The 21,350-nt window shown below is 41.5% G+C and overlaps 3 protein-coding genes across 3 annotated transcripts; 2 read left to right on the top strand and 1 right to left on the bottom strand.

The window, feature by feature from the left end:
* Window positions 1–1,464: 1,464 nt before the first annotated feature.
* On the top strand, window positions 1,465–10,142 carry rhag (Rh associated glycoprotein). The gene is made up of 10 exons (XM_076756569.1): window positions 1,465–1,756; window positions 5,627–5,810; window positions 6,012–6,162; window positions 6,287–6,434; window positions 6,721–6,887; window positions 6,977–7,114; window positions 7,438–7,556; window positions 7,730–7,803; window positions 7,949–8,022; window positions 8,531–10,142. The coding sequence occupies exons 1-10, from the start codon at window positions 1,573–1,575 to the stop codon at window positions 8,603–8,605; spliced, it is 1,314 nt and encodes a 437-aa protein (XP_076612684.1). The 5' UTR covers window positions 1,465–1,572; the 3' UTR covers window positions 8,606–10,142.
* A 1,160-nt stretch (window positions 10,143–11,302) lies between these two features.
* Window positions 11,303–15,104, top strand: LOC143335996 (uncharacterized). The gene is made up of 7 exons (XM_076755758.1): window positions 11,303–11,455; window positions 11,798–11,870; window positions 12,763–12,927; window positions 13,127–13,188; window positions 13,282–13,371; window positions 13,608–13,697; window positions 13,804–15,104. The coding sequence occupies exons 1-7, from the start codon at window positions 11,453–11,455 to the stop codon at window positions 13,852–13,854; spliced, it is 534 nt and encodes a 177-aa protein (XP_076611873.1). The 5' UTR covers window positions 11,303–11,452; the 3' UTR covers window positions 13,855–15,104.
* Window positions 14,313–21,141, bottom strand: rd3 (retinal degeneration 3, GUCY2D regulator). Its single transcript, XM_076755757.1, has 3 exons — window positions 20,713–21,141; window positions 18,332–18,644; window positions 14,313–16,185 (listed from the first exon to the last, which is right to left on the bottom strand). The coding sequence occupies exons 2-3, from the start codon at window positions 18,619–18,621 to the stop codon at window positions 15,822–15,824; spliced, it is 654 nt and encodes a 217-aa protein (XP_076611872.1). The 5' UTR covers window positions 18,622–18,644; window positions 20,713–21,141; the 3' UTR covers window positions 14,313–15,821.
* Window positions 21,142–21,350: the final 209 nt, after the last annotated feature.

The raw sequence follows: 21,350 nt of genomic DNA, 5'->3' as shown, positions 1-21,350 counted from the left end.
TCAGCTGTCAAGCATGGGGGCGGATCAATCATGCTTTGGGTTTATGTTGCAGCCAGTGGTACGGGAACGTTTCACTGGTAGAGGGGAGAATGGATTCAATTAAATATCAAGTCTGGAAGCAAACATCACACCACCTGTAAAAAAAAAAAAATGAACAGAGGGTGGTTTCTACAACAGGATAATGATCCTAAACACACCAAATCCACAATGGACTACCTCAAGAGGCACAAGATGAAGGTTTTGCCATGGCCCTGAGTTCCCTGACATGACCCTGAGTTCCCTGACCTTAACACAGACCTCAAAAGAGCAGTGCATGCAAGACAGCCCAAGAATCTCACACAACTAGAAGCCTTTTGCAAGAAAAATGAGCAATCCCATTTTGCCCAGGAATTGAAATACTCTTAGCTGGCTACACGAAGCCTTTAACAGCCGTGCCAAAGTTGGACTGCTCATGCAAGGTGTCCAAACCTTTGCTTCATATCCGTTGCCTTTTTTATTATTTTGAAACTGTAAAGATGGAAATAAAAAAGAAACATTAAAGAAATTGGTCATTAACTTCATGACTTCACAATTTTCACGAAAATCAGGTCTTCTTTTACTCGCTTAGCTATTCACAGACCAAGAAAACCCAAACCTTCGCATGCCACTGTATCTACAGCATGCTGCTCGTTAGCACTATCAGGTTAGACGACGTTAAATTAATAAGTCCAACAAATGATTTATAACACATTATAATATATTTGTGCAAAATTATATGGACATTTTTAAATGTTTATCAATGTACAGTATTTGTCAACAGCTCTAACTTCATCATTCATTATCCATGTATGAGTGTCCACAGGAGGAGTTACAATTGCTGCCAAACACATTTATAATATTTCTATATATTTGGATTTTGCCATGTGATTGCTTTGGTTGTTGTCGTTGTCTAAGGTGGTCTAGTTGTTGTCAGATGCATCAGTGAAAAAGCTGCACAATCGTTTAATATAAAGGGAACAGTATCAAAGCTCATGTGCACTACGAAAGAGGAACGGTGTTCAGCAGAGGGGATAAAAGAGGAACCTGATAATTGTATCAAAGCTACCTTATATTTTCTTGAGCAAACTGCAGTTCTAAATAGCAGCATCTCTTTGCAGAAACATTTCAAGAATTGTCTTCCTCTCATGCAAGACATGAAAGAAATGCATCAGTCTGAACATGTAAGTCAACAAACATGACCGACAGTGAAAAATGAGTGGGAAGGAGCAGTCATTAAGTATTTCTCCAATGTCCGCTCACTGGCTGAATGTCATTATGTTTGTGTTTTGCTTTGTCCCCTCCGACATCCAGAGAGGAAACCCATCCCCGTGAGCAAAGTGCACGAGGGGGGTGTTAACCACCCAGGCCCCAGTCTTCTGCCCTGTCATTGGTCACCATGAAACCTGCATCAGTTTAAAACCAGACACCACTTTCTTCCCTCCCTTCACACGGCACAACCCCTAAAAAAGACAGATAAGGAAGGACAGACAGGCAGCGTTAGTGAGTTTGTGTGTGTGTTTCAGGCTGTGAGAGATAACCAGAGTTGGATTCAGGATGCCTGCGTACGCCACCAACATGAGGCTGAAGTTCCCCATCGTGGCCTTGACTTTGGAGATTATCACCATCATCCTGTTTGCTGTGTACACGGCCTATGATGACGGGAAGGGTCACGAGCACGGGCACGACACGCACTCCAATGACACTGAGCATGCAGCAGCGCCCATGGAGCTCTACCCCAGTAAGTCAACCTGTGGCTGCTCGCTGAGGGATGCTCTGCTACTGGATGCCTCAATGTTTGCTCGCTAGACTATTATTGAAGAGGTTTAAAAATGATGGATCATGACATTTTTAGCAAATTCTTTTGACACATTACCTTTGCTGCAGCTTTGAGGTTAATATTCTTGTTAACTGGTGAAATTCACCCTTCAAATATCAATCAAAGCTATGTGACACCTAACTGCTGACTCAGTAGGATATGGCAAAATATGATTTAGAGGTGTTTGGCAAAATGCTGAAATTAAAGTTATGTCGATTTTAACAAGAAATAAATCAACAAATCTTCCATAAATCCAAGCTTTGGTTCTCTGGTCTTGAACTCTGAAGTGTCGAGTGAACTGACAAAAGTCGCCTTTCTTCGTTGGAATAATGTGAAATCCGTTTTAAGGGGTCTAATTTTCTAATTACTTGTGAACAAAAATAGAAGAATTCAGAGGCTGTTTCCAGAGCAGGTCTGCTGAATGCAATAAGAGGAGTCACAGGGTCGCATTCTCACCCGTCACAAAGTCTATTCATACACATGCTGAGTCGAGAGGATCCTGCAGGGAACAGTGTCAGGTCTCAGACAGTGGAGGTCACATGTGATTTCAATTCATGTCTCAAACACATGAACAACAAAAAGACTGAAGACCGATGGTAGATGCAGCAGAGACAAATGAAGTCAGAATTTTGTGCAGCATTTAAAGGCATTAGTGATTTTGTTTGGTAGGTAGTGAGCATGCAGCAGTGTTTACAGTTGAGGGGTGTCTTTGCATCTGGACCACTTATCTGCATGAAGAAAACTGCAACTATAAACCGCCGTTTACACGTTACTGTATGAACGTCTGATCACGACTGGGTGGGGCAGGTGTGGCCCAGTGAGATTAGCTCAATGGTCTGCATTGAGGCTGAGCATGTCTTTCACTTCAGATGGGATGTTTTTGTCAGAAATACTCTCTAAAAGTATAGTCAACTTCAGAATAGCTCATTCTTTTGGTTTCTTCTTATCATTTTTTTTTTATCTGTTCAAATGTAAAGAGCTTCTCCACACGTGTGTTAAGACATAAAAATAGTCTGCTTGGAATAATAACTTGCATTTGATATGGTTTTCCCCACAAAAAGAGAGATTTACCCACACATGCCCACAATCAAAAAATTGTCCTCATGAGATGTTAAGGGACATATCTGCAAATCCATCAAACTAGCCTTTAGCACAGCAGGCTCAGTTAAGTATTTTTTCATGCTGAATGAGCTCTATGAGCCATGACCATTTAAAATACGATTGCATAATGTGAGGTCTTGCGGTTGCACGCAGAGAGAACTGCTATCCAACGCATGCCAGACATCTGTAATTATAGGTTCAAAGGAAGACAAATAGCAGAGAAATGTGGACCGGGCCGAGCAAAAGTTATCACAGCTTTATCATCATGGAGGAAATCAGTTCCATTCTAAAATTATGTCAGTGACAGAAACAAATTCTGGCTGCATGGTATGAAGAAAGATTGCACAGCCTAAGACTCTTGGAAAGTATTTTTTCTTAATGAGAAGTTGATTTTCAGAATGAAAACATCAAAGGCGTGGACGTTTGCTGCTCCAGCATTTTACAAAATGACAATATAATAATAATAATTTATCTTTTTGCACTGGTTGCATCACTCCTGCACCGCAGCAGGTCCTGAGGGGATTCCCTCTCGTGTCTTGGCTCATCCAGTTCTCCTGAAGATTACCTAACATCTGGGCGTGGTGCCAGTCACTGTGGCAGCTTTCCAACTTTACCTCCTCCCCATCCTCAAACTAGTGCTCACGAAAAGCCCCAACTACTAGGAAAGCAGGTCTGAATCACCCAGCTGTGAATGGGAGGGGGGTCAAAGTGCAAGCTGAGGGGCCAACAGGTTCTCTACAAAAACAGCTCCATGTGAGCCAAATCAGATATTTACACCTGGACTCGCTGCTGCTGATATCAGGGCTCGGTGTGGAAAATGCTCACCGCAAGTGATGCAGCATTATAGGGACACGTCAGGATTTTTCAAGATGACCATCAACACAAATTTAGCAGATCTGTCAATGATCAAAGCAGCTTATGAAATCTCTTCAAATATACAGTTCTTTGAGCATCTATAGAAACTCAATAAAACATTGCACAGCAGTTCCATGCTTCATAAGGTAAAATTTAGCATGTGTGCTTTATCTTTACAGTAAATAAAAAAGCTACAGGTAGCAGCTGGTTAGCTTAGCAAAGACTGGAATCAGGGGGAAAACGCCACCCTGGCTCGCCCTCGGCTGACAAAATCTGTTCTCCACAACCATGAAAGCTCACTAATTAAGACATTATATCTCGTTTGCTTAATCCTTACAAAAACTGAAGTGTAAAAACGACATGTTGTGCAGGTTACTTGGCTGTTCATGTAGTCCCTGCTGGTTTCTTGGCAACCTCATGGTGACTAGGAAACTCCAGGAATTAATCAAAATGATGTGCATATACAGCATGTTAGCACTTTCTTTTTTACCTTCAGTCAGAGCAAAGCTAGCTGTTTGTAATCTTTGCGCTTCGCTAACCATCTGTTGGTGGTAGCTTCAAACATCAGAGTGGTGCAGATCTTATCTAACTCTCATCAACGTTTCACAAAATGTCAGTGCTCCTTTATGACTGCAGAGCGGCAGTACATGCCTGCCTTTTCAAAGACCAAAATAAGAGTGTCCTGTCTAGACAATAGTGGCTACGTTGATGCTCATTACAGACGGAGGAAATGAAGCGCATTGTTTCTCAGTCTGCGGACACCTCCACCCAGATGTGTTTTCCAGATGAGGGGCTCATCATATCAAGCTTAAAGGCTTTAAGGAAACAGGAGTCCCACTTCCTGTCATGATGATGATGATTTATGGGGGGAGTGCCAAGTTATACTCAAACCTCCCCCAAAATCAACTGGCATGAACCCTGATTTATAGAGCATCTCCACTTTAGGGTGTAGAATTTAGGGGGATTGACTGGCAGAAATGGGATATAATATTCACTTTTCTTTGGTGTAAAATCACCTGAAAATAAGAATCGCTGTGTTGTTGTTACCTTAGAATGAGCTCTTTATATCTACAGAAGGAGCAGGTCCTCTTCCACCATATTTCTACACTAGCCCAGAACAGACAAACCAAACACTGGCTCCAGAGAGCACTCCAGAGCCACCATAGAGGGTGAGGCCAGGGGTATTCAGTTGGTTGCAATCTTCTATATGTTATTTACCAGTTCCTGCTGTGCATATCTGCTCTTGTTTCAATCCTTCTGGTTTCTCTCTGATAATGAAGGGGGTCTTGAGGAAAGCAGGCATGGGTTGGTAACTTTTTGTAAAAATGTTTTCTACTTGTACTCTGTATCACCGCCTTGTGTCAATAAAGCCCCCTCCCAGGAATTTCAGTTAAGACTAATAAAGGTGTGCTTAACGTCCCCTCCCCCGAGGCTCATAAGTTTAAACTTATTAAGATCATAAGCACTTAATAGAAACAGCGCAAAGCCACCAACTCAAAGGGAGCAGCAGCATTTTCCTGGAATCCCATTCACAGTGTGATTGAATTGCTTTAACAGCTAACAGGTCACGGCTGACAGTACGGCCCCTGTGGAAATGACTCGTGTGAAGTCAAGAATCTGCTCCATAAATCATTTCAACTACAAAGTCAAAAGAATACCACCATGAACAGCAAAGTCGTAGCAAAGAGCTCAGTTCTAATTGAAGGCAGAGCACCATTAAGTGTTTCATCTGATTCAATTTCATGTCCACATTTAGCTGAGGCTAAACTCTCCCAACAAAGCAAGGCTCTGTCATTGAAGCAGCAGCAGAACTGACCTCCCTCCTCATTGCTCCAGTGTTTCAGGATGTCCACGTCATGATCTTCATCGGCTTCGGGTTCCTGATGACCTTCCTGAAGAGATACGGGTTCAGCAGCGTGGGCGTCAACTTGCTCCTGGCTGCCTTCGGCCTGCAGTGGGGCCTCTTCATGCAGGGCGTCTGGCACATGGATGATGGCGTGATCAAAATCAACATTTTCAAGTACGTATGTCTTTTCTGCACAAGTTGGTTATCAGTGTCCACCCAGTTAACATTTCTGCCGTTAAACACACGTCAACTTTATCGCTGGTCATTAAACCAAAGATCAAAGTGAGTCTGACACATGATGAGCTGTGCTGCTTTTTGTGTTTCGCCTCCTCTCCTGATCATACTATAATTTCTGTTTTCCTACATATCCTGCAGAATAATCAACGCAGACTTCAGCACAGCTACAGTCCTGATCTCCTTCGGGGCCGTCCTGGGTAAAACCAGCCCTCTGCAGCTCCTCATTATGACCATACTGGAGATTAGCATCTTTTCCATCAATGAACATATCGTGGTCACTTACTTCAAAGTAAGCACACAATAACAGCTGCATGTGTTGATGAACTCCATGAGCACTCACTGTGATTACACTTTTTAAAAAAAAAAAAAAAAAAACGTACTGTTACAGGCCTGTATCACCTTTTCTTTCACAGGCTAATGATGTTGGAGCATCCATGATCATCCATGCTTTTGGAGCCTACTTTGGCCTGGCAGTGGCTCGGATACTTTACCGACCAGGTTTAAGAAACGGTCATGAGAATGAAGGATCTGTTTATCACTCAGATATGTTCGCTATGATTGGTAAGAGCCAGTCACACTTTAACCTAATCTAATATATTAGCAATTATACAGCTCTGTGTTTTATTTGGCTGTAACTTGCCTTCACTGCCTCATCTCTGGCCTCCTAAATGTGTATGACTTGTGCCACCTAGTGGACATAAACACCCTTGCAGCATGTACAGTGATTAAGTGATAGTGACCTCATCTGTGCATCAACAAAAGCATATGAAAGCTTAAATCTACAAGTATTTAACTTGCAGATTTTCAAATGCATTGACACAAATATCCTCATCACTCTTTTCTACAGGAACTGTCTTCCTGTGGATGTTCTGGCCCAGTTTTAACTCGGCCATCGCTGACCCTGGCTTCACTCAGCTCACAGCAGTGATCAACACCTACCTCTCCCTGGCTGCCTGTGTGCTCTCTGCCTACGCTATCTCCAGCCTCGTGGAGCACAGAGGAAAACTGGACATGGTCAGATAACTTTCCTTTAATATCCACAATAACACTATGAAGAATTTTAAGCCAATTCAGCCGTACTCTTGTTTTTGTATACACTACAGGTGCACATTCAGAATGCCACCTTGGCTGGTGGTGTCGCTGTGGGAACATGTGCTGACATGAACATCGGGCCATTTGGGGCGATGCTGATTGGATTAGTGGCTGGCATCATCTCTACCCTGGGCTTCAAGTACTTAAGTGTGAGTTCAAAGTCAGCAAAAATTAAAAATGCCTTGTTTCGGCTTCTCAAATGTTAGTATTTTCTGGTCTTTCTTTCTTTTCTGTGAGAGTCTTTGGGTTTTGGACTGTTGGTCAGACAAAACGAGACCAATAATAAAAATAATCATCAGTTGATACTTTACTATAAAAATGTCTTGTATATAGAGATTATTAGAAATATAGACTGAATTCTATGTATGTCGGTGACATGAAGGCGCAGGCCCAGTTTATAAAATCAAAATGCATGTTTCACCTTTTAAAGTCTCCTTTGGTTACAACAAGAGGTCCTTTTTCTTCTCTGTAGCCCATCCTGGCATCTAACCTGGGAATCCAGGATACCTGCGGAGTCCACAATCTGCATGGCATGCCTGGCATCCTGGGCGGGTTGGCTGGTATTGTAGCTGTGGCTTTGGGGAAAAAAGAGTAAGAGCTGTTTTACTCACCGCAGATCTCACTGTACAAATACAAATAATATATAAACATATACACACACGTACTGGAGCTTTGAAGTATTTCTATGCTTCAGTGACGTCTTACGTTCTCATATTTTCATCTTCCCTCCTCCTCCTCCTCCTCCTCCTCCTCCTTCTCTTCAGGGGTAAAGCTGAGATGCAAGCTGCTGCCTTGGGTTCGTCCCTCGGGTTCGCTTTGCTTGGAGGTGTTGTCACAGGTGGGTGGAGGTGAAAACTGAGATCACAAATGCGACACACGACAGTCAAATTCGTGAGCTGTCAGTCAACGGACAAGCCAGGCTTCTCGTGATCTGACAAAAAAGCGACACGCGGCTGATCAAACAATTCATTTTCTTGTTCAAGGTTTTATACTGAGGTTGCCGATATGGGGACAGCCTCCAGACCAGAACTGCTTCGATGACTCTATTTACTGGGAGGTGAGAAATCCCATTCCTCATAAATATTATGTCCAGTTTCTGACTGCTGAGCGTCACAAGTGATACATGCCGTAGCCCAATATTTTTTTAAGTTATTAAAATAGTGGCTTTGGTATATTATTATAGTATATTAATTTTTTTTCCCAGAATGGCAAAGTCATGAATCACTCAACTCTGATTGGCTTGTACTCTTCATTGGTTGGTTGGTTAGGTTTGGCATGAGGAGTGAGTTTGGTTAGGGTTTGGATATCTGGGTAAGCCAATGAGAAGTAGAGCAGGGTGGGCCATGCCTTCGCTATCCTGGAAAAAAAAGGTTCTTATTATTACAATCAAGACTTTTCAGGCTTCTGTTCATAGAAAGGAATTCTCTGACGCTCTTTGTTTTATCCTCTGCTGGTAAACTCAGAATATAAGCCAATAATCGAGGTCCATATCAAGTACACCTGTGTCTCATTTAGGTCTCTTTCATTATGCTACAGACAAATAATTTGGATTGTGTGTTTTCCAGGTTCCTGAGGAGGAGGAGGAGAACGAGGAGAGCTTGGCTCACGCCGATCACTCAAAGAACAAAGCAGAGGTTTAGACATCTGCCCACCGTCCACTGAGCTGGAAATGAAGAAGCATCATTAATCAGCTACACTTTGTCTGCAGGTGTCAATTTTTCAGTTACATTAATGTGATTTTTTCCTTTTAAAAAAACTACCCGATTAAATTGATGCTTGTTCAATTTCGAAACTGCTTCATGAGCAAAGATATCAACGGAGCATTTTTTAATTTTTAATTTGTAATTAGGAAGGGCAGTGAAAGGTTTAAACAACCGAGACTCCAAAATGTACAGGATTTTATCCTAGAAAAAATCTGGTTCATCTCATTTACACTGAGAAAAAACCTTCAGAAATTTGAAAGGAGAACAAAGACTTTCAGGGATTTTTTTTATATACCAAAAATTGTGATGAATTTTCTCAATTACATGTAATCAATCATTTCTACCAGCTTCCATAGCTTCACTGCTGATACACAGTGACACACCTATCTCCATAAGCTTTTTTCTTTGTTTCATTTTTATTCTAAAAAAAAATGTATAAAAAGCATGTTTAAAGATGTTAGTATAGCATGTATTTTTCTTCATACATTCTTTTATAATTCCATATGTATGTCTGCTGAGGCGGGGGTCACAGCGAGGAGTGAAACCCTCTCTGATCTGCTGCTTCATGTCACCTCACTGGAGCCCAGTCCTTCTGCAAGGAGTCAGAGTCCGACTGTGTGAAGCCAGCAGCGAGGCTCTGACATGGGCAGGGATAGTCGCATGATATGTTGTAACTAATGAACCTTCATGTCGCTTATCTTCCGCTTATCATTTTCTATCTATCTGAGGGCAGCTGAACAATTTGCAATGTGGACTGCATTCAGAGCCGAGCGTTAGCATTCGACCGGCTGTCAGAGGGCGAGCAGAAGTTCTTTTTTAGTCTGTTTTCTATTTACATCCAGTGTATTCTTACATGTACATACAGTTTAGCTTTTAGATGGATTGACATGGTCAGTTTTATCAAAGCCCTGCAAGGTTAAAAAAGAGCAACTGGTACTGAATATTTTTCAGACATCTTTAAAAGAATTCATCAGGGATTTACACACTAAGAAATAAGAAAGGTGCGGCTTTTATATGAGGTGCAAATGTTACAATAAACTAACTTTAAAGCTTTATTACACACACTTTATTACAATTTACATTTTTCCACTTGTTTTCTCTATTGGTGAGTTGCTATTGGATTCTTTAACATTCTGACTTTTGAACCATCAAACCTGCAACAAACCTGCTGCATATATTATGGAATTAAGGAGCAGTCATTTCTCACTTCTCAGTATCTCTTAAAGCCGCACGGTGTTGGAGTGCTGACAGACAGGTGTTTGGTGTGTTTAACATTGTAACATAGGCCTGCAGGGATAGATTAAACTGACTACATACACAGCAGTGTTAATCAACAATATCTTGGTCTGTCAAATGATTTGTGATGCCCACAACAATCAAAAACATCAAGATTTTGTACTTTTATACAGTGGGCATGTGCTCATATTTGTATAATATACTAATACTGTCATAATAAATATGTTTTTGTACAATACTGGTGTTTTTATGTGTTTTTGTGGTAGTACTCTTGCAGTGAGCAGATATTTATGCTGAAGAATAGTGAGTCTCTGACTTCTTGTGACATTTGACATTTGTGGTTTTGAAGGAAATATCTCACCAACTATTGATGGACTGTCATGAAATTTAGTGTAGACTTTCACGCCCCGGTCAGGATGAACTGCGGTATCTTTGGTGATCCCTCGACCTTTCCTCCAGCAGCAACAGCAGGAAAAACTTCACATTTGTCCCGTAGTTTGGTTTACGAGCAAATACCTGCTGAACAAATGACATACAGGTAAGTATCAGCTGTGCGTTGTGTTAAGCATCATTTAGTACAGCTCAATGTAATGGCCAGTGATAGTTTATCATAGATATATCAATATCAGCATAAATGCAAAGCTCATAACTAGAGATATGTTTGAGGGAATTTAGATCTCCATTACAAAGAGTGTGCACCATAGAGAGCAACCTATGTTTCACCAGGAAGATGTCCCATTGTTATCTGTTTACATTTTAAAAACTATTATTGGTCAATATATCATTATCAGACTTCTAAGGAATAAAATATTAACCTCAAAAACTTAGCATGTTCTACTAATTAGCACATGTAGCATGCTAACACACTAATCTAAGATGGCGGCCATGGTAAACATTAGCTACCTGTGAACATGACAGCATTCTGATGTTAGCTTTTAGCTCAGAGCATAAGCGGTGCATAACCCAGCCCCTTCATTTAAATAAGGGTTGGTGTTACAAACACACCTCCAAAATGACCGTGTAGTGGAATCAAACCTACCTAAAGCAGATTTAACAAATTGTGAACACCATAACATTTATGATTACCATTCGTTGCAGTGCTGTTGTATTAGACTGCTTTAATTTTTAGCTAGGTATACGTAACGTTAATAGTCTGCCACCTCTAACGTTCTTCCTTAACACTATATTGGAGAAAGTGAAGAAACTTCTCCAACTTTTCAGAGTGGTTTGTGGTTACTTTATAGGCAGCTAAGCCGAAATTACACGAATTTCGTGTGATTTACCTAACTTACCTGTTTGAAAACGTAGTGTTTACACCTTACGCGCAACAGTATGTTACTTCCGTCATTCGGCAGTGGGTAGCGCTGTGATATCTACCGGCCGTTTTCTCTCCGTTCTATTGAACGTAAGTAGCAGAGGTGCATCATGGGATACAAAATGTCTGGCAAGAGTCTTTAGCTAATGCTAATTTACGATATATATTTTGACCTGGTTTTAGCAGTTGTTGTGCCACAGTATCTGATATATTAGCTGGATTCTGCTGTCGCCATGGTGAGTACAGAATGTCTTCTTTTATTAGCATTAGATTATTTGACACCTTAAAGCGCATTTTAGCTTTAGCTTAGATAACGTAGCCCTGGTAACGTTAAGCACCAGATAAAGGACAGTAAACAGTAAACGCGTCAGTATTTTTCTTTTCTTTAACCAGAAGTTTCTAAACAAAGCCACGATTAAAGGCGTTTGCTTATGTGTTTATAGAAGTTAGGTGCATCTTTGCTGTGTGTTATTAGCTTTCTTCCTGGAGAATCAGATCTTAATAAACTGTTTCCTGTCTCATCCAAGACGCAGCCACACACAAAAGCATTTGGTAAAAATATTTCTCTTTGTTCATAGTCAACGAAAGCGGAGTCCAGGGTGTCCAGCACCAGCTCCAGAACAGATGAGAGGAGGAGGTCAAGGAGCAGAGGTAAGGCTGCTTGTAAAGCGGACACACGCTAACTCAGCGTCACAGCAAACATTTGACTCATGGATAAACTCGTCCACTGTTTTATCGCTGCTGTTCTCATTGTCACCTCCGTTTCAAGCATTGTTTCTGTTCTCAGACAGCACATCAGATAATTCTACACTGTAAACCACATTCAAGCCTTAAATGCTGGCAGAGCTGAAACTACTTCCAGCTTCTCAAATGAGAAGTTGTTGCTTTTCTTTGCCAGCACATCAGTCACTTCTAATGTCAGCCTTGAGCAAAAAAATACCTTTTAGTGGCCTCTTGATGAAAATGCAAGAACAATATAATTCATATTGTTATTGTATTTACACTGGTGACAACAAACTGAAATTTTTGATTCATAAATATCTGGTCTGGTCATCACTAATGCCATCTCCCCTAATTGTTGTTGAATGTTTTTTCTTACCCCTTTACTTAATCTGAATACATAAAAATAACCAGAAAAGCTAGTTTAAAGCTAGTCCACAACTTGTGCTGCTGGCTAATTAATTTGTGAACGGACTGTATATTGGTGTTTCTGTTTTTCTTTTCTCTCTTGTGAGGGTTTTATTCATTTCATATTTATTTCAAAGTTGTGTTTTTATATTTATTTAGTGGAACCAAGGGAGCATAGTTGTTACTTGGATTGCAACTAATAGTATCCTAAAGAAGTGAATAATATCATCATTGCATCAGGTCGCAGTGGTATTTCATCTCCAAACCCTTCAGGCATTTTTACGATTTTACTAGTCAGTTGGGTTTAGAAGAAGTTCTGATGGCTGGTGCTGATTTCCTGCTCTTAATAAAAACCAAGTGTCACATTCTTTGCAATTTCGTTAGAAGGCTTGCCTTTGTGCTTCTGTTTATTCAGGACGAGAAAAAAAGAAGCGGAAACGCAGCCGTAGTAGATCTTCCTCATCATCCTCTTCCAGTTCATCGTCGTCATCTTCATCATCTTCATCCTCATCATCGTCCTCTTCATCAGGTTCATCACGCTCATCCAGCCGCAGTCGGAGTAGTTCAAGCAGCAGCAGCGGTGAGTGAATGTTTAACATCTGGGAATCTTTTCTGTGCTCAGTTAAATTTCTCATAAAATGCATTTTTAACACATTTTTACATGCTCAGTTGCTTTTTATGATTTTCTCTACAAAGTGCTTTTTAAATCACCATAACATATTTTTATCACCATAACAGAACAGATATTCATGAATTGATTCATTGTGTTGTTTTTTTAGACTCCCGGAGTAAATCCAGAAAGCAGTCTAAGAAAAGGAAAAAGGAGAAACAACACAAAAAAGTAATCTTGTGCATTTTATCTCATGTTTTTTCAGTTTGAAGGAGCTCAACTATTTTATAAGTCACTCAGTGAAAGTCCAAATTATTTTTGCAGAAAGGGAAGAAAGAAAAGAGACATAAACGTAAAAAAGACAAGAAAGCAAAAGGAGGAGGAGAAAACTCGGGACCTGTACAGATCTCCAAGGTAACTGCCAATTAAAGGCCCATGAGGCAAAAATTTCTTTTCTTACCAAAAATACATATGTAGAAAAAAATGCATTTTGCATATTATTCTACAGTTCACAAAAAGTTGTGGCGCTGTGTAAAAATAAATCAAACAGAAAGCGATAACTTCCAAATCCTTTTTATGATCTCTTCAGTCAACTTCATTTTATTTTTTTGTATTCTTGCCCCTCAAACTTGCATTTGTTTTCCTTTCAGTACTTGAAGGACCGCAAAAAAGGCAAGTACAGCATGATTTCAGGGAAGAAGATAAAGATGAAAGTAAAGAAGTCAAAGACAGACAAACAGGTAATATCACTATTTTGGTGTCAAGTAAGCAACCAAGTGTGCTTTTGTAGTTTGTGAATGGATTATTTACTTGGCTTACATGTGCTTTTTTTTTTTTGTGTTACAGCGGGATAAAAATAGAGCAGAACTTCTTGAATTCTTGAACTCTACCCTGTGATGACACTCTGGACGCCAACAGTGGTGCTCAGGCTCGGACACGTCAGCAGAACTCAGGAAACAACAACTCGGCTTTCCAGGAGAACAAAAATGAAGGCTTCTCTGAGAAAGGGATGGTGAATACGGCTTGCATCGATACACAGGGGAAGCACCGAGCCAGATAGAGCGAAGGACCAGCATCTCGTGCAACAGAGTGAGATTCGTCCATAGTGCTGCCGGGGCGGCGAGTTCTTCAGCTTAGCCTGGTAGCTTTGTTGTATAAGAAGTGTTTATGTTGAGCAGTGTCATCCAAAATTATCTGTGGCCAATTAGATCAAGTGAAGGTGAAAACTGTAATTAGACAGCCTCAGTCAGAGCATTAAATGTGGGTTAATTGCCAGTGACCGGCTTTTTAACTTTGCTTGTGGTTTGAACATATGGTCACCCCTTTAAAGGAGAACCCCAGCTGGACCAGTGATGTTGTCTTTTTTTTTTTTTTTTTTTTTTATTATTATTATTTCACATTTTTCTTCCTTGTTCAAGCCAGGCACTTACATTACCCACAATGCAACTCAACCGCCAACAATTCAGCTGGAGATTCTGGTCTTTTATGCTACTCACGGCTAATGTAGCCTCAAGCCGTTAGCCTCGAGGAGTGGCCTACACAGGTCTGATTAACTCACTTCTCTCGAGGTCCACTCCTTCAAATTTGTTTATTTTGTTTTTGACCCTGTCGACAGTGACGTCACTTGACACAATTGATCAGATTTCATACAAATCCCTCTTAGGCCACAAAAGGCTTTGTACAACTTCTTTCACATATGCAGTTCTCCACCCCAAAACTTGTAAACAGACTAAATTGGTAGTGTTCCCGTTAACCTGCTATTCATGTCAGCCCTACTACATTTAGGATTCATGTTTCCACAGTAAATGTTGGCTGTGGAAACCACAGTGTTATCAGCGTGCCCTGATACAGTTTCTAATGTGTACATTTTCTTTTAAATAATGAGAATCGATTCTGTGTTGTTTGACGATAACTGTATGTCCTATTCATTACATTCACTCCCCCAAACTCTGTCATGAATATTTCTTCAGCATCAGTCTTTTATTAAATTGACATATAAAATACAATCACTGTTAATCCCCTAGTATCAGTCCAGTTGAAAGCATTACATGATGGAGTAAACCTGTTGTGTACTGTTGAATTTTGCTGTGTGACAAACAGAAAAGAAACAGTAATAAACTGCTGGAAAGATTTTACTTTGAAATCTGGCAACATCTCTCTGTGACTCTTTTTTTTCCCCGATGCCTTCTCGCAGACAAAGAGCAGAAGGAAAGCGCTCAGTTTGCTAACCTTGGATGAATTATTGTGCTGAGTCCTTGTGTGCTGTTGGGAGAAAACAGAGCCGTCTGGTGAGGGAGAGTATGACTCACCCTCTGAGTGACATTACATGAGCATTGGCTATTACTGATCATTTGTCTTGTAGCTAAATGAGTAACATTTATATGTAAATCTCATGCAAAACATTCCTCCATCAAAGATCATTTACCTCTGCAGCCATTTTGTGTTGTGTGACATAACAACACCAAAATACTTCTTTAATTCCTGTAACATTTAGGAGTCGAGAGAGCCTTTAATTTACATAAATATTCTTAACCGGCTACAGCAAATAGCCCTCAGTGTTTAGATGCCAATGTCTACAAAATACAAGATGCATCAAGAGGCAATACTTGAAACTGTTTCAAGTCCCGAAAAAGGGCTGTAACGATACAGAAAATCTGAGAAAAAAACATCTGAAGTTGCTCTTGCAGGTGTGAAGATAAAGCAGGAAATAGCTCAAATGCTGATTGGTTTTATGCTGAAAGGAAGAGGAGGTTTATGGGATTCATCCTTCCTCGCCTGGTGGACCTACTGCAGCCGAGGGTCCAAGAGTTCAGCATCAGTGCCACTGAAACGTCCCAACACCACTGTTTCATGAACGCCCCGAATCAGACAACCTTACTGCTGTTGGCTCCTTTGTATCTGAAGTCGGGCATGCTCCACACCCTCTGCAACCTCTCCCCCTCCATCCCTCTCTCCACATCCTCTGACACGGTTTTTAGGTCACTCAACCCCGCCCCTTCGGCCACGGCGGACGTCAGGCCCACCGTGCTTCCAAACGGGTTGATCTTGATGCGGGACCTGAAGTTCATGAGGGACATGCTCATGGCACGTTTGTTGTTCCACTGGCGGGTGAGCCGCTGGGCTTCCTGCTCCTCCTTCACCTGGTCCAGAAACTCCAGGAGGACGGAGCGAAACAGGCCGGACACCTCCTGCGCCTCGGGCTCATTGGCCTGTATAGCCTCCCTGAACCTGTGCAGAACAAAACACAGGCAGTCAGCTGATGAGACATGAGGCATCAGACCATGTGGTTGGTTGTGCTCTGCCACAATATTGTCGAACTCATGATGGACGGTTTAGTGGAAAAAAGATAAAAATGATTGCTGAACCAGATATTGCATTTTTATTCTACGGATTGTTCTTCCTGGTCCTGATGCCTAAATTACCCACAATGCAACTTGACTGCTGATAAGATTTGGGTGTGTCACGCTAGGAGCAGCCAATGTAGCCTCAAGAGGAGGAGTGGGCTGAAAAGCTCAGACTCCACACCCCCATCTTTAGACACAGACGATTAAAGCACAGAAATAAAGTGAAAATGTGACAATTAAAGAAGCAACGCGTCAATGCTTGTGACAGTATGGATCCATGCAGATGTCTGACCTTTGAGCAAAAAAGAGAATCAACATGATCACAGTCACCAGTGCCCCCACCTGTGTGACCAGCCAACCCCCCAATTAGTCCTCCTCCTCCTAACAAGAGGAGCTGAGGCTTTGACAAGCCTTTAAATAGACATCTATTTGGGAACGTGCTTCCCAGTAAGTGCTTCCAGTTAACTGATGATTGGCCTGCTTCCCTCTGCGTAGACACACACACACACACACACACACACACACACACACACACACACACACTGTTTGCTCTTAGGAGAAATTATGTTCTTTGGATCACATTCAGTGCCACAGTCATATTTATTATAGTGTAATTACATAAACCCTTTAAACAAATCCATCACTGGGACCATTGATTCAAATTTTATTGATAAAAGTGGAATTTTTATTATCCTTTTCTGTGGACACGGGTGGAGCAGCAGTCACTTTGTGGAGGTTGATTAGAGAATAAAAATAAAGAATTTTAAGGACAGGCTGGCATTTGGGAAAGAACAGATGTACTTCTGTTTCAGAGAAAGCGATAATTACTCCTCACAACCAATCTGACAACTGAGGCCTCCTCCTCTGCAGCTAATTAAAATTTTACAAACATGCTCCAGTTGTTGTGTGTGTGTGTGTGTGTGTGTGTGTGTGTGTGTGTTTGTGTGTGTGACTTCCACTTAGCATTTAGCACCTCACTGCTCACGCACATTAACACCAGTCAAACTGCTTCCCAAAAACTGTCAAACTCTAACAAGACACCTGAGGCCTCAGCAGGTCTCTGCGAACAGATGCTCAAACAAGCTCAAGGATGTCTCTGCCGCAGATTAAAGGACAGAGACACCAACGAATTACAGAGTCATGTGTGGGGCGACAGCTGATCAGTGTCCCTGACCAAACCTCTCCCAGTCCCTGCCAGAGACGACGCTTAGCGTTTGTGTGGCAGCAACACGTGGTGAAATCACAGCAGATTTTCATGGACTTTAAAGGGCTCAGTGGAACTGAGGACGAGTCTCTTGAAAAGCAATCTAATAATGTTGTTTATTCAATATCTATGTTGTATTTACCTTTAAAGAACATTATACATGCAGGACTAGCACAAGCACCCGCATTATACCTGCTGAACATTAGCATTTTAGCATTGTCATTGTGTGCCATCTGTGTGTGCTATGCCATCCATGAATGCTAAATATCATAATAATAATAACAATAATAATAGTAGTACATCCATATTGTATCCTTGTTAGCATACTGATGTCCGCATTTAACTTGAAGCACTGCTGTGACTGCTACCCCTGTTGAACTAGATAAGGTAACAGGTAAAGCTTCACAGAGCTGCTAATGTTAGCATGGCTCTTGTTTCCTAGTCTAGATTATGTAAAGTGCGAAATCTTAAATTGAAAATCAATTGTAGCTGTAAAATAAATAAAGTGAGGTAAAAAATAATGTGTGTTTCATTCTGAAATGTAATGAAGCAAAAGTATAGTAGCATACAATTCAAAAACTCAAGTAAAGTGCAAGTTCTGTGTGTGGGATTTAAGGGGATCTATTGGCAGCAGTGCAATATAATAATCATGCAATCTGCGACCTCACCACTAGATGTCACTCAATCCTACACACCGCTGCCTTAAATCTGGCAAACTGGTCCTTTAAACTGCATTTAAGTAAATGTTCTTAACTACTTTCTCACTTTACTCTCCGGTTCCTGTAATATTCGTCCGGCTACAGGATCAGTCTTTGTGTCTCCTTACTTGATTATGACCATGCCGCAGCAGGGCGGCGGCACCTTGGAGCAGAGGTCCTCCAGGCCCAGCTTCTCCCCGGTGGTGATGCTGAAGGAGGAGCGAGGCGTGCTGGCCAGCCAGCTGTAGTCCACGCCGGTTTTGAGCCGTCTGTACTCGTTCTCCCGTTCTCTCTGCTGCCTCTCCGCCTCCTTCAGCTGCCAGCTGAACTCCACCATCAGGGTGTCGGTGACCACGTCGGCCGGGTCCCGCCGGGGGCTCTGGTAATACGGCTCATTCCAGTTGAACCAGGAGGCCATGGCCTTGTCCTTCTTCACAGCCCCTGATGAGTGAAGGGTAATCACAGGTAGGCATCACACTGAAATGAGTAGATGTGACCTGATAATTTCAGATGTTTTCTCAGTTTAATTGGATTTTTACAAGACTGTGTGTGTCTGGAGAATACGAGGAGCATGCACACTGCCTGCAGATTAGATTTGCTGCTTTTATTAAAAGTAATGAATTCATAATGAGGTGTCTTGGAAAGGCTGTGCAGTAATTGAAATCTTTGTGCTCTGCAGATCTTGAGATGTGAGACCAATAAAACAAAGCAAATAATAGTTGCAGCACGCTATCGAACATTTAACTGATTGAATAATTGTCAAGGCTGTCAGATGAAAATGAAGGAGCTTATTTCCTTTTCATTTTTGACACTTTATTCCCTATTTAAAACATGTGCCGTTTGCATAATTTGACATTATTCATAATGCCACATCCTCTGAAGTCTGTTCCACCGCATGCTGTTTCCACATCTGGACATATTCCCAAAAGACCCCCCCATCCCCCCATCTCCTCACCCTCTGGCTCTTTTGTTCCACAGGTGTCATATCCGCTCGCACAGATGCTGTATTCAATTCAGCTCAATAGTCAGTCCTTTGTTTGCATTGCTTTTTGTGATGAAAGCCCAGAAATCTAACAGAGGAGGCTGATGAAGGCATTGTGAGTCGTTAATTCAAAGTAAAAGGTTTTCCTTCCACGGTCACCATGAGGTCCTTACAGCACTGATCGGAAGATTGAGGTCGATCGAGAGAAAATTAATCCGCAACAGTTCTGATGTTCAAATAATCCTCAAGTCAGTTTTCAGCTATAAATGCGAAACAATTAACATTCATACAGCTGAAATGATTAATCGATTAGTCGGTGCAGCTACTTTGATAAACAATTCATTGTTTCCTTTCCATTTTTCAAGCAAAAAACAGTGAAAACCATCACATATTGTCCAACAATGAGGAGGTTCAGAATATCTTTGGGTTTTAGACTGCTGCTCACTTTGGGAAGTTCCACCGGGCATCGATTAATCAGTTAATCAAATTAATAATCCTCAGATTAATCCCTGATGAAAACAACCATTAGTTGCAGCCCTAAGTGTGATCTCCTCAGAGGCACAGTTTTATAAAGCTTAGACTGGTGGTTTTTTAACAGCAGTGCACATGTTGTAGGTAATCTCTTCATGCTGTGTCACTGTCCTCTTTTATTAGGCTCTCTTTTAGTTTCAGAACTGTCCTCTCTTGTTCTAATGTGTTCAGGTGCTGAGGTCCCCCTCCAGCTGCTCTGCATGCTTTATTCTACTCTGCTGCAGTGTAGCGTTGCTGGTTTTGCTTCTGGAGGTCAGATTATGAACATGTGCAGAGGAAATAAAGCCACAGAGTGAGATTAGTCGCAGCCCTGCTCTTACCTCTGGACCAGCTCTTCAAAATGGAGTCAAACTCATCCAGCCAAGACAGTCTTTAATTACAGTGCCAGTTAGAGGAGTGACTGTGCTGTTAGTCTACGTGTTATATTGTTTCTATGGATATTATCTAAAAGAACAAGGCAACTTGTCACTTTAATTACTGATTAATAATCATTTTCTCCACATTTTCATCTATAAAACATCAGAAAACACTAAATACGAGCCAGTGTTGATGTCCTCACGTGTCTTGTTTAGTCTGACCAACAGTCCAAAACCCCAAAATATTCAATTTATAATATAACAAGGCCAATTCTCACATTTGAGAAACTGTAAATATCAGATTTGGGGCATTCTTGCTTCAAAAATGATTTAATTGATTATCAGATTAGTTGCTGATTAATTTTCTGTGGATCCATTCATTGCTGCATTGCTGCTGTCATGTTCACCAGCTTTTTGGACATCCAAAATCGACGTATTGGCCATGAATAACAAAAAAAATACATTTCTGCTGGATGGCTTGAACTTTCTTAACCCAAGTACACCCCTGCTGCTCACTGTTACAACCAACATTTTTAACACATGCAAGTGCTGAATGTGCTGGGACATCACAGGCCACGACCACTGACCACTCCAAAGCAGAATTAAACATGAGCAGTTAATAAAAGAAGCCTTTCCTTACCTCTTCTTCTTCCTCTTCCTCTTCTTCTTCTTCTTCTTCTTCTTCTTCTTCTTCTTCTTCTTCTCCTTCTCCTTCTTTATTTTTTCTTGTACGCAACAAGAAACTAAATCAGTGAAAAGCAGAAGTAGAAAAGTCCTCAGAGATCGGACGTGATGCTGAGGAGAGAAGTGTGGCTGAATGAGAAGCAGAGAGAGGAGAAATGGATTCTCTCTCTCTGCTCCTCCGTCCTCTCTCAGTCCCACAGTATTATCTCCACCTCTCTCTCCCCTCCTCCCTCCCCAGGAGCCTCTCTGGCCTGCCTTCACTTGTTGCCGGAGGTTGGGGCACCATCTCCAGCGGGAGCCATTGGATCACGGCCCCTGATGAAGTGCTTATGTAGCTTTTTACGATTCGCCGTTGCCATAGTGATGCTCCTAAGCCTATTTGTCCACAATAAGCTCCATCAGCTGAAAGGGAGCTAGAGAGCGATGAAGAGGCAGATAAAGAGGACACAGTGGGCTGAGCAGCGAGATGGAAAGAGGGAGATATATCAAAGGGGACAGGGTTAGTGTAATGTGGGCTCTCCGTGCACAGCATGGTGACGAGTGGTGCAGCATCTGCAAGGGGTCAGCCGGTGTGAGTTAACTTCCCACGGATAA

This window comes from Chaetodon auriga, chromosome 18 (genome assembly GCF_051107435.1).
Source record: "Chaetodon auriga isolate fChaAug3 chromosome 18, fChaAug3.hap1, whole genome shotgun sequence".
Taxonomy (NCBI): Eukaryota; Metazoa; Chordata; class Actinopteri; order Chaetodontiformes; family Chaetodontidae; genus Chaetodon; species Chaetodon auriga.
Note: the sequence above shows the minus strand (reverse complement) of the source record. Positions and strands in the feature narration are given on the sequence as shown.